Raw genomic sequence first — 15,021 nt, forward strand, 5'->3', positions numbered from 1 at the left:
TGTACTTGGACTTTCAGAAAGCCTTTGACAAGGTCCCTCACGAAAGGGTCTTAAGCACAGTAAACAGTCATGGGATAAGAAGAAAGTTTCTCTCATGGATCAGTAACTGGTAAAAAGAAGACAAGGGGTCAGTTTTCACAATGGAGAGAGTAAATAGTGGTGTCCCTCAAGAGTTTATACAGGGACCAATGATGTTCAACATATTCATAAATGATCTGGAGAAAGGAGTAAACCGTGAAGTAGAAAAGTACAAAATTACTCAAGATAGCTAGGTCCAAAGCAGACGTTGAAGAATTAGAAAAGGATTTCACAAAACTGGGTAACTGGGCAGCAAAATCGCAGATGATATTTAGTGTTGATAAATGCAAAGTAATACACGCTGGAAAATATAATCCCAACTCTATATACAAACTGATGGGGTCTAAATTAGTTATCACTCAAGAAAGAGATCTTGGTGTCATTGTGGATAGTTTTCTGCAAATATCTGCTTAATGTGCAGCTGCAGTTAAAGCTAACAATGTTAGGAACCATTAGGAAAGGGTTAGATAATAAGACAGAAAATATCATAATGACACTATATAAAGCCATGGTATGCCCATACTTTGAATACTGCGTTCAGTTTTGGTTGCCCCATCTCAAAAAAAGATATATTAGAAATGAAAAGGGTACAGAGAAGGGCAATAAAAGTGATTAGGGGTATGAAACAGCTTCCATATGAGGAGAGAGAAAAGGACTGGAACTGTTCAGCTTGGAAAAAGAGACGACCGAATGGGGATAGACTAGAAGTCTATAAAATCATGAATGGTGTGGAGGAAATGAGTAAGGGGGTGTTGTTTGTCCCTTCGTGTAACACAAGAACCAGGGGGTCACAGGATAAAATTGAAAGCAGCAAGTTTAAAACAAAGAAAAGGAAGCATTTCACACAACGCACAGTCAACCTTTGGAACTTGTTGCCAGAAGATGTTATGAAGGCCAAACTAAGTTCAAAAAAGAACTAGATAAGTTCATGGAGGATAGGTCCATCAGTGGCCATTGGCCAAGATGATCAGGGATGCAATCCCATGCTCTGAGTGTCCCTAAGCCTCTGGCTTCCAGGAGCTGGGACTGGATGGCAGGGGATGGATCACTCAACAATTGCCCTGTTCTGTTCACTCCCGCTGAAGCATCTGGCACCAGCTACTGTTGTAAAACAGAATACTGGCCTAGATGGACCCTTGGTATGTCCTGGGATGGACATTCTGACATTCTTATTTTCAATCCAATGCTAACAACTTGTCTGCTTTCAGCCCTCTCTTCTATGGTTGTGGTGGTTGATTCTCTGTTTCTCCTCTCCTCCATCCTTACCCTTTTGCTCCTCTTTCCCATTGCAAGGTCCGCCCTACCATCTCCCTAGTCCTGGCTCACTCTCAATAGCTGCTTCCTCTGTTCCTGCTCCCATGCCATGGAGCATCTCTAGCAGAAATTCTGTGACGAGGCTGACCTTCCTTCACTACAGATTTGTTCTTTCCTCTCTAAGTTCTGCCATCTTCCTAGCTGAACAACTCTACTTCTCCAATTTAATTACATCTCAACTACCACCTTATCTCCCTTTTGCCTTTTATTTCTAAGGTTATTGAACAGATTGTTTACAATTGCTGTCTGGAGTTCCTCCTTTCTAGTTCCATCGTAGACCCTCTGCAGTCCAGCTTCTGTCTCTTGCTCTCAACTGAAACTGCTCTTGCCAATGGTCTCTTCTTAGCTATATCTCAGAACTAGTACTCCATCCTTATCCTCGTTGACCTGATAGTTGACCATTCTCTTCTTCTTGAAATCTTATCCTCCCTTAGCTTCCATAACTGTTTTCTCCCTCTCCTAGTTCTCCTCCTAACTCTCTCATTGCTCCTTCAGCGTGTCCTTTGGAGGATCTTCATCATGCTGTCTCCCAATTTTGTGGGGAATTCTGCAAGGCTCTGTCTTTGCTCCCCTTCTCTTCTCCCTCTGCACCTCTTTCTCTGGGTAATCTCCTCCACAAACACAAATTCAACTCTATGGGCCACCTCACAGATCTACCTTTCTACTCCTGTCTCCTTCTGTCCAAACTAATATCTTAGCATTTCTCTCTGAAATAGCCTTTTGGCTGTCTTGCAGTCAGCTCAGGTGCAACATGGCTACAAGAGAGCTCTTTATCTTCCCCTTGAAGGCCTCCCAGCTGCCTCTTTTCTTTTTCCTGTGGACAACCCCACTTGCCTGTGTGTTGCTCATACACATAATCTGGTGTCATCTTTGACTCGGACCTCTCTCTAGATCCTCACATCCAACCTACATCAATGTCTTGTTGATTCTTTCTACATGACAACCCCAAGATATAACCTTGCCCATCTATTCACACAACTAAAACTCTTGTCCAGCCTTTCATCAATGCGTGTCTCAAATACTGCAATAGCCTTTTCTCTGGCCTTGGTAAATTCAGTCTTACCGTTCAGAATGCTGCTGCAAAAGCCTGTTGCTTTAACCATGTCACCCCTTTCTTTATGGCTTTCCACTGACTTCCCCCTTCTCTCTTGCATCAAACCTGTAACTCATCTTCCCTTTCAGAGCCCCTTGCAGCCTGCACTACCTATCATCTCTCATTCACTACCAAGATGTTGATTCTTGCCTCTGACTGGTCAATGATGACAGCATCCATCCTCTAACTGTTAAGTTTTCAAACACCTTCGTGCTTTCTCCCATGCTGACCCTTACACATTAGAGGAGTTCTGAGTAAATAGCTGCAAAGCTACATCAATATCCTCCTTCCAACTCTCTCCTTTTCTGTGATGGCTCCAAAAAACTGGACAAAAACTAGGCCACTGGTGCACAGAGGCCACAGCCTGTCATTCTGACCATTGTTGTGTCATTGTGTCCTTATATTCCCCCATCTATCTGTATCCATTTGTTTTGTCTCTTGGTTTTACACTTAGATTACAAGCTGTTTGTGGAAGGAACTGTCCTTCCACTTAGCAGCACAGTGGGTTCCTGAGCCATGACTTCAGGCTTCAAGGTGCTACAATAATACAGGTAACACAAGAACTAGGGGCCACCAAATGAAATTAATAGGCAGGAGGTTTAAAACAAACACAAAAGTATTTTTTCACCCAACGCACAGTCAAGCTGCAGAACTCCTTGCCAGAGGATGTTGTGAAGGCCAAGACTATAATAAGGTTCAAAAAAGAACTAAATAAATTCATGGAGGATAGGTCTATCAATGGCTATTAGCTAGGATGGGCAAGGATGGTATCCCTAGCCTCTCTTTGCCAGAAGCTGGGAATGGGCAACGAGATGGATCACTTGATTATTACTGGTTCTATTCATTCTCTCTGGGGCACCTGGCATTGGCCACTGTCAGAAGACAGGATACTGGGCTAGATGGACCTTTAGTCTGATCCAGTATGGCCGTTCTTATGTTCTTAAATAATATCAGTCTCCTTTTAAGCAGAAATCCAAAGAGTAAGGTCTATGTAGGACTAAGGGAGCACTACTGGTACACTTGCAACTTTTAAGAACTTAATGTTTGCTTTGAAAATGCTGCATTTTAGCATTTTGTGTTAGCTTTTCAGTTCTTCCATGAGCATAGTCAATTTTTAAAAGCTGATGCCCGTTTCGAACAGAGGAAATCCAACTTGGCAACCCAACAAAGAAAATATAATTATGCATCTTTGCTTTTGTAGGGCAATAGCCAAACATATCAGTTGATATATTCAACATGTTTTAAGAAGTCTATAACAACAATAATAATGATAATACTTGGTAGTTCTGTAGAGCCAAACTCTGCTCTTTGACACCCAAGTGTAAATCTGAAGTAACTCCATTAACTTTAGTGGAGTAACCCCAGAATTAGTGTTTGTAGCAGAGAGTAGAGTATGTTCCCGTTTTATTATTTATATGGAGGTTAAAAAGTGATCGAACTCCAGAAATTTCCTTCATGTACAGAGTGTGTAATGCTGGGGAGCTATTGAGATGAAACCCCTACTGTCACTTATGGAAGACAGCAAAATTTCAATCCCGCTGCTCTGTAAAATGAAGTATTTGAAGAAACCTTTTCTCTCGTTTGTAATTATAACAGTCTTTACAGCCTGATTTTATTAGTTACAGTGCAGTAATTGAAACAGGTTGCACTCACTGTTCTTCAGGCTTCTCTGACTTTCATTGGCTAACAGACATCCTGTACTAAATTCAGCTATTCTTCTCCAGTGTTAATTGTTTCCTGTGCAGTTTACTAGTGTACAATTCAGCAGAATCATAATTAATATAGCTATGCAAATATTTGGAAAGTATCCATTAGCTCGCTAGGAAATTATTCTTGTTATTACACTGTTGTAAAGGAAGTATTGCTGTAGATCAGTGATATTCAACCTTTTTTCATTTGCGGACCGTTAAAAAATTTCAAATGGAGAGGCTGACCCCTTTGGAAATCTTAGACATAGTCTACAGACTCCCAAGGATCCACAGACCACAGGTTGAAAACCACTGCTGTAGCTTGTTGACATTTAGTAAATACAAATAAGATGTGGAAAAATTGGAGAGAGTCCAGAGAAGAGCAACAGGAATGATTAAAGGTCTTGAGAACATGACCTATGAAGGAAGGCTGAAACAATTGGGTTTATTTAGTTTGGAAAAGAGAAGACTGAGAGGGGACATGATAGCAGTTTTCAGGTATCTAAAACGGTGTCATCAGGAGGAGGGAGAAAACTTGTTCACCTTAGCCTCTAATGACAGAACAAGAAGCAATGCGCTTAAACTGCAGCAAGGGAGATTTAGGTTGGACATTAGGAAAAAGTTCCTAACTGTCAGGGTAGTTAAACACTGGAATAAAATTGCCTAGGGAGGTTGTGGAATCTCCATCTCTGGAGATATTTAAGAGTAGGTTAGATAAATGTCTATTAGGGATGGTCTAGACAGTATTTGGTCCTGCCATGAGGGCAGGGGACTGGACTCGATGACCTCTCGAGGTCCCTTCCAGTCCTAGAGTCTATGAATCTATAAATACCAAATTTGTAGCGAAACTTAACCTTGAGAAGAAAACACAGTATTTTATCATACCCGGGAAAAGGAAGTGTACAGCAGGGAGAAGAGTGATGAGACACTGGTTTTTACTAAATGTAAATGATGTATGACAGTTTTTCATTCATTTATTTCCTCTTAGCATTTATATCCTCAGAATTGAATTTTTTTTTTCTTCCACTTGTCTGTGACAATACTTCCTTTACAACTTGGGAGGGGAGTGGGTTTCTTCAGAGAGCGTCTATTTACATATTAATATGGCTACGTTTTAGTCATGGGTATTTTCAGTAAAAGTCACAAGTAAGTCATGGGCAGTAAACAAAAATTCATGGCCTGTGACCTGTCCATACTTTCACTAAAAATACCAGTGAATAAAATTTGCGGGGCGGGGGGGTCCCTGGCGGCCCTGCAGGTGCTGGGGAAGGGCAGCCTGGCTGTTGCAGGGGGGCAGGACCCCTGCTGGTGCTGGTGGGACATAGATGGTGGCGCACAGGCTGGGATCCCCTGCTAGTGTTGGGGCGTGGGGGTTGGCAGGCCCAGCAGGCTCCCTACCTGGTTCCATGCCTCCCTCCCCTCCCCCCGAGCAACAGCAGAGTTTAGGTGTGGGAGGGGGTACAGGACAGGGTGAGGCAGGCTCTGGGTGGCGTTTATCTGGGGGGCTCCCTAGAAATGGTGACACCCCCCTTGCTCAGCTGCTTGGCAGAGGCATGGCCAGGCGCTGTCCCCACAGCTCCCCTTGGCTGTGGTTCTTGGCCAATGGGAGCTGTAAAGCCAGTGCTCTGGGCAGAAGCAGCATGCAGAGCTGCCTGGCCACGCCTCTGCCTAGCAGCAGAGCAAGGGTGATGTCGCTAGTTCCAAAGGGCCCCCCAGGCAAGCGCCACCCAGAGCCCGCCTCACCCCATCCCATGCCTCAGCCGCCTGCCCCCCCACACACCCAAACTGCTGCTGGCGGGGGCGCAGGGGTCCAAGACTGACCTAGCAGTAGTACAGGGGCTGCCTGAGCTGCCCCTGAGCCAGGTGCGCTGGCCACTGCAGAAGTCACAGAGGTCACAGAAAGTCACGGAATCCGCGACCTCCATGACAAACCCGCAGCCTTACATATTAGTTATATCATGTTCTATGGTGCTTAGATTTTTTTGCTCGACTTAAGCCTACTAAAGTGCTTAAAAGTGGTGACTATATATTGTAATGTAACTATAAATATGGCATTTTTTGTTTCCAAATGATCCCAATACTGAGTTTACAAGTAGAAACACATTTTCTTCTAACTAGCTCTTGTGACTCAAACTGGACTCTGAGAGTCCGGCCAACTTCTTTACTTCGTATGCATCTTCATGAATAGTTAGAGATTGTGTAGGCCAAATTAAATCCTCAATAATAACCATGCAAACCAATGTCTTCAGACTAGGCCTACATTGACAATTACAGTCGGGGAGTCTGCACAAGTGTTGATTAAATTTGGTAAACAATTCTACTGATGAGATGCCCAAGAAGGAATAAAATCCAGCTCACTTTCTCTGAGCGACATTGGTTCTGCAGGGCGAACCAGAGTAAAAAGCAGTAAGGACTTTGGTGACTAAAAGCAGTAGACGTGACTGAATACATGCAGGAGGCTGATCTGTTTAGTCAGAGCCATTTTGATGATGATGCTCTTCTAGAGTAGAAGTATATATTTAATATCCTTGGAGGAGGACCAAATTCTGATTTTTCCATATCAAGTTGTGGCTATTTACTAACTAAAGTGTACTGAGTTTTATCTGTTTTACCCTGGTTTTTATTTTACTTTTAAAATCTCACAGATGGAATGAATGGCTGTCATATGACATGTACATTCCTGATCTCCCACGGGCTGCTCGGCTTTGCCTTTCCATCTGCTCTGTTAAGGGAAGAAAGGGGGCTAAGGAGGTAAAATATTTAATAATTTTAATAGCTCTAAAGTGTTGTAAGATAAAACTCCAGGCAGCCAAGTTTGGGAAGAACAGTTGGCCAACACTTCAATAGAAGTTGGTCTTACCAAAATCTTTTATTTTCTTGAATTTTTATTTGATTAAAATATTACCTAAGATGTATAGAAACTTCTCTTTATTGACTGCAAATTAATTTTTTTTGTTACCTGATATATTTGTTGTGTATTATCCATGCAGCACTAATTGTGGTCTGTATTGTTGAACAGAAGGGGTTAGGCCAAAATTTTCAAACGTGGGTGCCTAAAGTTAGGTTCCTCAAGCCATTCTTAGGTGCCTAAAAAATACAGGTAGAGGGAGTGTGTGTGTGAGAGAGAGAGAAGGTGCTGAGCGCTTGTATCTCCTTTTGACTTAAATGGGAGTTGAGGTTGCTAAGCAATTTGAAACAAAAAAAAAAAAAAAGGCAAACTTTTCTGAGGGTGCCTAAAATGTAGGTTTTGGATCCTAACTTTAAGCATCCAGGCTCAAAAAGTTTGGTCTTAAGTATGTGTGTGGGTGTGTTCTGATATACCATCCATTTTTATATGTTAGTTTGTGAGTGTATAAGACTTTGCAGTTTAAAATCCTTGAAAGACTTACTTGAGGAAAAAAATCCTGGTAGGCAGCTTAACTGTTTAGATTGTGTTCTTTGAAATGATTGTCACAGCAGCTGACAAAACAGTGGTTTGAAGTCTCACAGGGAAATATGCTACAACTGTCATAATTTGCTCTCTGCTAACCTACATATTTGATAATCCATACTTTCTCACACACTGTCTCTCCACATTTGACAGTAAGGGTTTAATAGCAGAGACATAGTGTTGTAATGATGTCCCATAACAAATCTTGTAATATGTTCTGTAATATATTGTGTAAATTAAGTATTATCACAAATAATTAAAACTAGATTTGTCAAAATGAACAGAGTACAACTTGCAATGTAGTTCTTGCCTTTTAATTGTTTGCTTTGCTCTTTTTGCTAACTTAAAAAATTAATTACGGTAATACATTATTTATTCTTAATAGCAAGGTTCTACTACACTATTTTCCTGAATCCAGCTGACACCTGATATCCAGACAAGATTACCTGAAAAAAGTATTGAGAAATGTCTGATTCAGCATGCATACATATGACTTTCATGAGCATGTGTTTGTTGTTTTTCTTGGTTAGAAAACTTAGAAATCAAGATATAACAAACAAGCAAGTCAAAAATGTAGGAAAAATAGTGGCTGTTAACTATGCTGGCTTTCATTTTGATAAATTATATTATTTCTGACTTCCCATAGTGTCAATGCACTACAATACAAATAGTGTTTTGATCTATTTTATGATTGTGTGATTCCATAGTTCAGTTTTTTAAAAATTTTTCCTCCTCTCGTTATTCCTTGAAATCCAATATTGTACTATAACTTGATCACTCTTCACTCTCATTTATTAATGATCATTTGATCTTTTTAAGGAACACTGCCCATTGGCTTGGGGAAATATAAACATGTTTGATTATACAGACACTCTTGTGTCTGGGAAAATGGCTTTGAATCTGTGGCCTGTGCCTCATGGGCTGGAAGATCTGCTAAATCCTATTGGCGTTACTGGGTCAAATCCAAATAAGGTAAATTGATGCTTATATTCTCATTTCAGCCTTAGTGTAACACGTCTACTTGTTCAGATTATAGTGATTTCTAATTTATAATTTGTTTCAGAACAATCATGAAAATTCTTTTTTCCTCAGGAAACTCCATGTTTAGAGCTGGAATTTGATTGGTTTAGCAGCCCTGTAAAGTTTCCAGACATGACAGTGATTGAAGAACATGCCAATTGGACTATATCTCGAGAACTAGGGTTTAACTACAGCCATGCGGGGCTGGTAAGGGGAATTTACTTTCCAGGATTAGTTACTAAAACTTCAAAATATTTGCACATTTTGAAGTGCTTTATTTGTGGGGGGAAATATGTTTTATATCAAAATACATGAAGCCAAATTTTTTTTTGATAAATACCAGACAAAAAATGGCAAACAGGTTCTGTCTCATGCAGTAAAACATATTGATGCTTCACTGATCAACCAAAATCTTTTAAGGATATAACTGTGTCTTACCGTGCAAACAGTTCTGGACTTTTTTCCAGCTTATATAAACAATTTGTCTGGATGTCAGAACATTACGTTAATTTTGAAAAAAATGTAATAGGGTTAGCTTCTCCATCAGTGGCACTATTTCTTCTAATTTTTCCCTATCTCTGCGCCCTCCCACAATTTCTTTCCTGTTGTATATAGGTTTTATCTTTGAAAAATCTTTTTTATAGTCTGTAATATGCTCGTAACTTCTTTGGCAATGTTGATCTCTAAGTTTTATGTTCTACCAAACTGCCAAAAGTTAACTTTATTAGCAGTCAGAGATACAGTGTCTTGAACTGAGTCCCATGCATTCTGTGATTCAGTGGCCTTGAAATTTACCACCAAATCTATCTCTTGCTTCAAATGCTGAGCTTCCTTGTTTTTTTTAATTAAATTATATTTCTAGCCCTGATGATTAAGTTGAAAACCTCAAAAATGTGAATGAAAACCAATTCAGTGTTTTCTTCCTGCAACAGTAGCTCTTAGATGTAAACTCAGTCATGTCAAAAGACTGTTGGCACTGAAACCTAAAAATGGTAGTTTAGGTCCAGTTTACTTCAGAATCCAGTTGGGCCATGAGTATATGGTATGACCTTAGAAGACTGATGCCAAGTGCTTTTCCAAACCATTCAGACTATTTTATTTTGTACATCTGTTTTGTTCTGGCTGGGCCAAACATGAGTGGCGCTGCCATCCCAAGAGCCAGGTCGCAATGCCACTCCATCAAATTTGGCCTGGCTGCCTCCACAAATCTCCCTGAAATTAATTTGAAAATGTTGGTCAGCATGGACTGCACTGTGTCTGCAAACTCTTCAAAATGCTTTCCTCTGCCCACGAGCGCAACCTCGGTCTTGCTTGAGTTCAGCTTCAACCAGCTGTTTTGTCTTTGAGCTGATCTTATCCAGGCACTGGGCAGCCCTAGTGGTAGTGGCATGGCCATGTATGATGAATGATAAGTAGGGCTCTGTGTTGTCTACATATTGCAGGCTCCTTCTATTACCATTATTGGCCAAAGCTTCAAACGTAGGTGCCTAGAGTTATGTGCACTTTACTTCTTTAAAAGAAGCACACAGAATTCAGACTTGGGTGTCATATTTTGCAGATAAATAAGGAATAAATTGTGTCTTTAAGATGCAGTCCTGAATAAGAGGGGAAAGGGTAATATAGGCACACTGCCCGTGGGACCATCAGGTGCAGAGTGAACAGAAATCGATGATTTCTTTTGAAAAACTAAAACATAATTTTTAGTAGATACTTTACATTTTATTTAAATTGTTTTTTAAAAATAACTCTTTAAAATGAAATCTGAATGTAATACAAAATGTTAAATCCTAAACTTATTATCTCTTAAAACATTTTAAATGAGAAATAAATATGCTGAATCCATGAGCCTCTACCAAAAACTGAGTTAAAGGCTGCTTTTTTATGAAGAATGAAAATGGGGGAAAAAATCTTTAACTTTTGAGATCAAGCTTTATGAATATGGCACAGTAGGTCATGTACAGTATTAAGGGCTTGTTTTGTATAATAAAAATTGCATATGCTGTTTTAATTAAATTCTAGTTGCTATCTTAATACAGCTCGACACAAATCATGAGCAAAAAATTAATTATCTAGTAAATAGGCAATATATCATTCACCATTTTCTAACATGCTAAACGTACAATTAATAAGAATCTGAAAATATTAAGCTATATATAATTGCTTAAGTAACTGTTATATTGTACCAAATCTAGTTCTATTTAGTTGTAAATCAGCATATTTTAATGGTTATATCAACCGATGAGAATGCATCTTTCTTTAGAAAACAGTTGAAGTAGAAATGGAAAAGCTGTTTAAAATTGATTATTTAAATTGCCTTGATTTAAATCATTCCACCTTGATCAGGTGTCACTGAAGCTGAGGGTATGTCTTCACTACCGGCCGGATCGGTGGGCAGCGATCGATCCAGCAGGGATCGATTTTTATCGCGTCTAGTCTAGACGCGATAAATCGATCCCCGAGCACTCTCCCGTCGACTCCTGTACTCCAGCTCGGCGAGAGGCGCAGGCAGAGTCGACGGGGGAGCGGCAGCGGTCGACTCACCGTAGTGAAGACACCACGGTAAGTCGATCTAAGTACGTCTACTTGTAGCTGAAGTTGCGTAACTTAGATCGATTTCTCCTCCCCACCCCACTCCAGTTCCTTTGTTAGTGCTAGGCATGATCTGACCCTAAGTGGCCTGATTTTCAGAGAGGTTGAGAAGTTTTGAATCTGATTGGAGCAGTGGGTGCTCAGTACCTCTGAGTCAGTTCATTTTATTAGGTGCCTAAATGTGAATTTAGTTACCTAACTACAATATTGGCTATCATTATCACTTTTGTAACTTACATGATCAAAAGTGTGAAGGAAATAAGTATACAAAGAAATAAAGGCACAGTCCCTTCCTTGAAGAGCCTCCTACTTTAAATTGTGATCAGAAAGAGGAATGCAAAAGGGAAAGGAGGGACAAAGTTGACAGAAAATTAAGGTAACATGACTGATGTTACTTTATGAACAAAAAGGCATAGCAGTGGGAACAAGAGACCGATTTTGGTGGTAACATAGGAAGAGATGTGACAAGGTTTGATAAGGGCCTGCATGTGAAAGGAGAAGGAGAGGGACAACTTTAAGATAATACCAAAGTTATGAGCTTGAGTGAGTACCCAAGGGATAGTGGAGTTGTCTGAAACTGGGGAAGGGTGAAGAAGAAAAGACTGAGTTTACACGTTTGACAGCCTAGGATTGAGGAAGCAGAAGATACTGAAGAAATGCAGTCCTTGATAGATGAGGGGTAGATCTGAGAGTCACTGGCATAGAGGTGATAAGAGATCATCCTTATGTAAGAAGTTGCACAGGAAAAGAAAAGGGGGACTGAGGCAGATTCTGAAAAACCTCAACAAAGTTGAAGAAGTGTGATGATAAATCAAAGGCAACACTGAAGGAGATTACATGCAGGTGAAGAACCAGGAAAGAAAGGGCTGTAAGTCCACATAAGATGAAGATAGTTTTGACAGCTGGGTGGTCAACAGTATTAAAGGTAGCAAAGCATGAAGAGAATGTGTATGGTCCTTAGCATTGGCAAGGGAGAGGTCAGTAGTGACTATAGTGAGGGTTTGTAAATTAGTAGTTTCTAAAATATTCATCTCTATAGTAGCTGAAACCTGTCTAGGTTCTTACTTTGAGCCCATGACTGTGATACCTTTAAAAATTACAAAGCACTCTCCTAACTGTCCCCATTTCTCTTTCTTCAACGTCAAAGTAATAGTATGCAATAGGTGAGAGTTGTAATTCCAGAATGCTGTAGTTTTCTCCCATCTATGGGACAGATTAGTAGCGGGGTCCTCTGATTATCACAGATGGACACAAATCTGCTCATTAATTACTAGTCCAATTCACCTCAACTGCAGAAGCTGCTTTAAAGTAGGAATGAGGCAGACTTGCAGGATGGTCGTGTGAGAATCTAGAAGTTGGAGGTGCATATCTGATACATATTTGTATCTTCTTGATTGACTATAAATCTTGAAAGAACAGATGCTTTTTAATTTTTTAGAGGCTTTCTGGTTTCTTTAAGGCTCAAATATAGCCACCTCAGTACTGTTTCTTCTATCCTTAGCTGAAACTAGAAAGTGCAGAGAGGTATAAATTCTAATAGTTTTTAAAGGCACAACAAAGATGTGATATTTTTTGAACTTCAGAAATATTCAGGGTTTGTTTTTCCAAGGTTAGGTGGGTTTACTTCCTACTGAACCAGCTTGCTCATCCCTATAATACTCAGGAGCGAGATCATAGCAGTTAGAGGTGGAGAAAGGTGTATTAGCATCCATTTCCATGTCAATTCAGTATTGCATAGTGCTACTCATACTCTCTCTCTTTTTGTTTTTCTTAACATTGCTACCTACTAAAACTCTAATAATCTCCTTCGTGTCTGCCAAGTATCCTCTTGCTGCTCCTTCTCATCCCTCTTTAAAACATATTTCATAAAGTCTTCCTAAATTTGTTTCATCACTATTGATATTTCCACATCATACCTGTTGTTCCTTTTATTGTCTTACCTGTTTTTATCTTGTAAGCTCTTTGAGGCAGGAGCTGTGTGTTCTGTAAAGTACCGCGTGTGTTTATGGCTGTATAATAGTAATAACACCAAGTAACGTGAAAATAAAACTTTGGACAAGACAATGCATGCTACACATTCAAGATCCAACACAGGCTTAGAGTTTACCAGTCACCAATATACTTGTCAAAAATTTTAAATAAGTTTAGTCCCAGATGCTGTGGAAATCACCAGGCCAAGTTACCATAATGGTGGTCTATAAAACATCTTCTGTTAACATACAAAACAATAGACGTGTTTTTGTTTAATTTTGAAATGCACTACATTGCACTTTTAACCAATAAATTAGTAGAAATATTTAAGATCAGGCATAGATACTGTTATAATGGAGCATTTATAGATCCATTGTTACGTCAAATATTTCAGAAGCTTTCTCAAATATTAAATGTATATATTATCTACTGTCCCACACTTCATAGAATTTCAAGTTTTTGATGTTGGCCTCAACAGGATAAATGCCTTTTCCCACTGGGCTTGACCTAAACCATGAACTTTCTGACCTAATATACAGGTACATTTTGTCTTATGATCCAACATGTGCAAATACACCTCTACCTTGATATAACCTGTTCTTGGGAGCCAAAAAATCTTACCGCGTTATAGGTGAAACTGTTATATTGAACTTACTTTGATCCACCAGAGTGCACAGCCCCACCCCCCCGACGTGTTATATCCGAATTCGTGTTATATCGAGTGGCGTTACATCGAGGTAGAGGTGTAGTTTTATATAATCTTATTTTACAGTGGTATTAAGTGAAAGTCAAGAAAATGTAGGGATTTTTCCAAATTTATAGTGAATTAAAAGCAAATCTAGATTTGAACTGAACTTCCTGATTCCTAGTCACTTTCTGAAACTTTTTTGTTACATTGAATTTACAGGGGGAACTGTCAACCTGAAATCTAGTCAGTTTTGAAAAATGAGTTTCCAGTGCTACCCTTGATCCGCTAAAATCCACTTACTAATGTGTATAGTATACAAACAAATTTTCTTTTTTCTTTGCCTGATTGCTTTTCAACAAATACCCACACAAACAAGAAGGAAAACTGAATAACTTGTGTAGGAAAAAGAGCGAACTAAAGAAACAAACTGAAAAATCATTTTTCTGTAATCACTTTGTTACAGTAATCTTCATTGTTTATAACAGCTGCAGCTATAAAAGGAGTTTCAGAAGTGTGGTTTGTCTTTTAGTTGATGCTTTAACTCTAGACAGTAGCATTGCATGCTAGTTCTGTTTCCTTATTTTTAAGTTGGCTTTGTTCTACTTTCGATGAGCCTCTACTAGAAGCTAGATAAATGCATGCTTTTAAAAAGTTTTTAATCATATTTTATAAATAGTACATGAATGTGTGACTTTTTTTATCTGATGGAATATATAGCTTCCCCACTCATGGCATGAATCCTTTATCCACTAACTTACTTCCCGTAATTCTCTCTTGCCTTAGGTTTTTTTGTTTTTGTTTTTTCATAGCGTCTCTTGCCATAACATCAAGTATATATATCCCAGTTTTTGATGTCTCCGAGACGTTTGGAATAGACATTATTGTGCTTTATCTATTACATGTTCTTTTTAAAAAAAACCATTTCCACTGGTGGTAGTTCTAAGGAATTTACCTCTTCCCATATCTGACTCCAATTCACTTGCCTCAGAAGCTGCTTGCATTAAAGTGCACAGGCTACAGTGGCTGGATTACTAATCGGGTGGGAGATGGGTGGGAAAAAGTCAAGGAGGGATTTTCAGTAGATATGTGCTGCAAGGGAGTGTGGTATGTTCATTCCCTTTGGAAATGCTCATGACTTAATTTAAGCCAT

The 15,021-nt window shown here is 39.5% G+C and overlaps 1 protein-coding gene across 5 annotated transcripts in view; it reads left to right on the forward strand.

The window, feature by feature from the left end:
- PIK3CA (phosphatidylinositol-4,5-bisphosphate 3-kinase catalytic subunit alpha) overlaps nucleotides 1-15,021 on the forward strand; it is a 73,658-nt gene that overhangs the window by 43,963 nt on the left and 14,674 nt on the right. For all 5 annotated transcript variants that reach the window (XM_050965825.1, XM_050965822.1, XM_050965821.1 and 2 more), the window contains 3 exons: nucleotides 6,819-6,924; nucleotides 8,423-8,575; nucleotides 8,696-8,830. In XM_050965825.1, the coding sequence (XP_050821782.1) occupies nucleotides 6,819-6,924; nucleotides 8,423-8,575; nucleotides 8,696-8,830 (394 nt within the window). The remainder of the gene's footprint in view (nucleotides 1-6,818; nucleotides 6,925-8,422; nucleotides 8,576-8,695; nucleotides 8,831-15,021) is intronic.

This window comes from Gopherus flavomarginatus, chromosome 8 (genome assembly GCF_025201925.1).
Source record: "Gopherus flavomarginatus isolate rGopFla2 chromosome 8, rGopFla2.mat.asm, whole genome shotgun sequence".
Lineage (NCBI taxonomy): Eukaryota > Metazoa > Chordata > Testudines > Testudinidae > Gopherus > Gopherus flavomarginatus.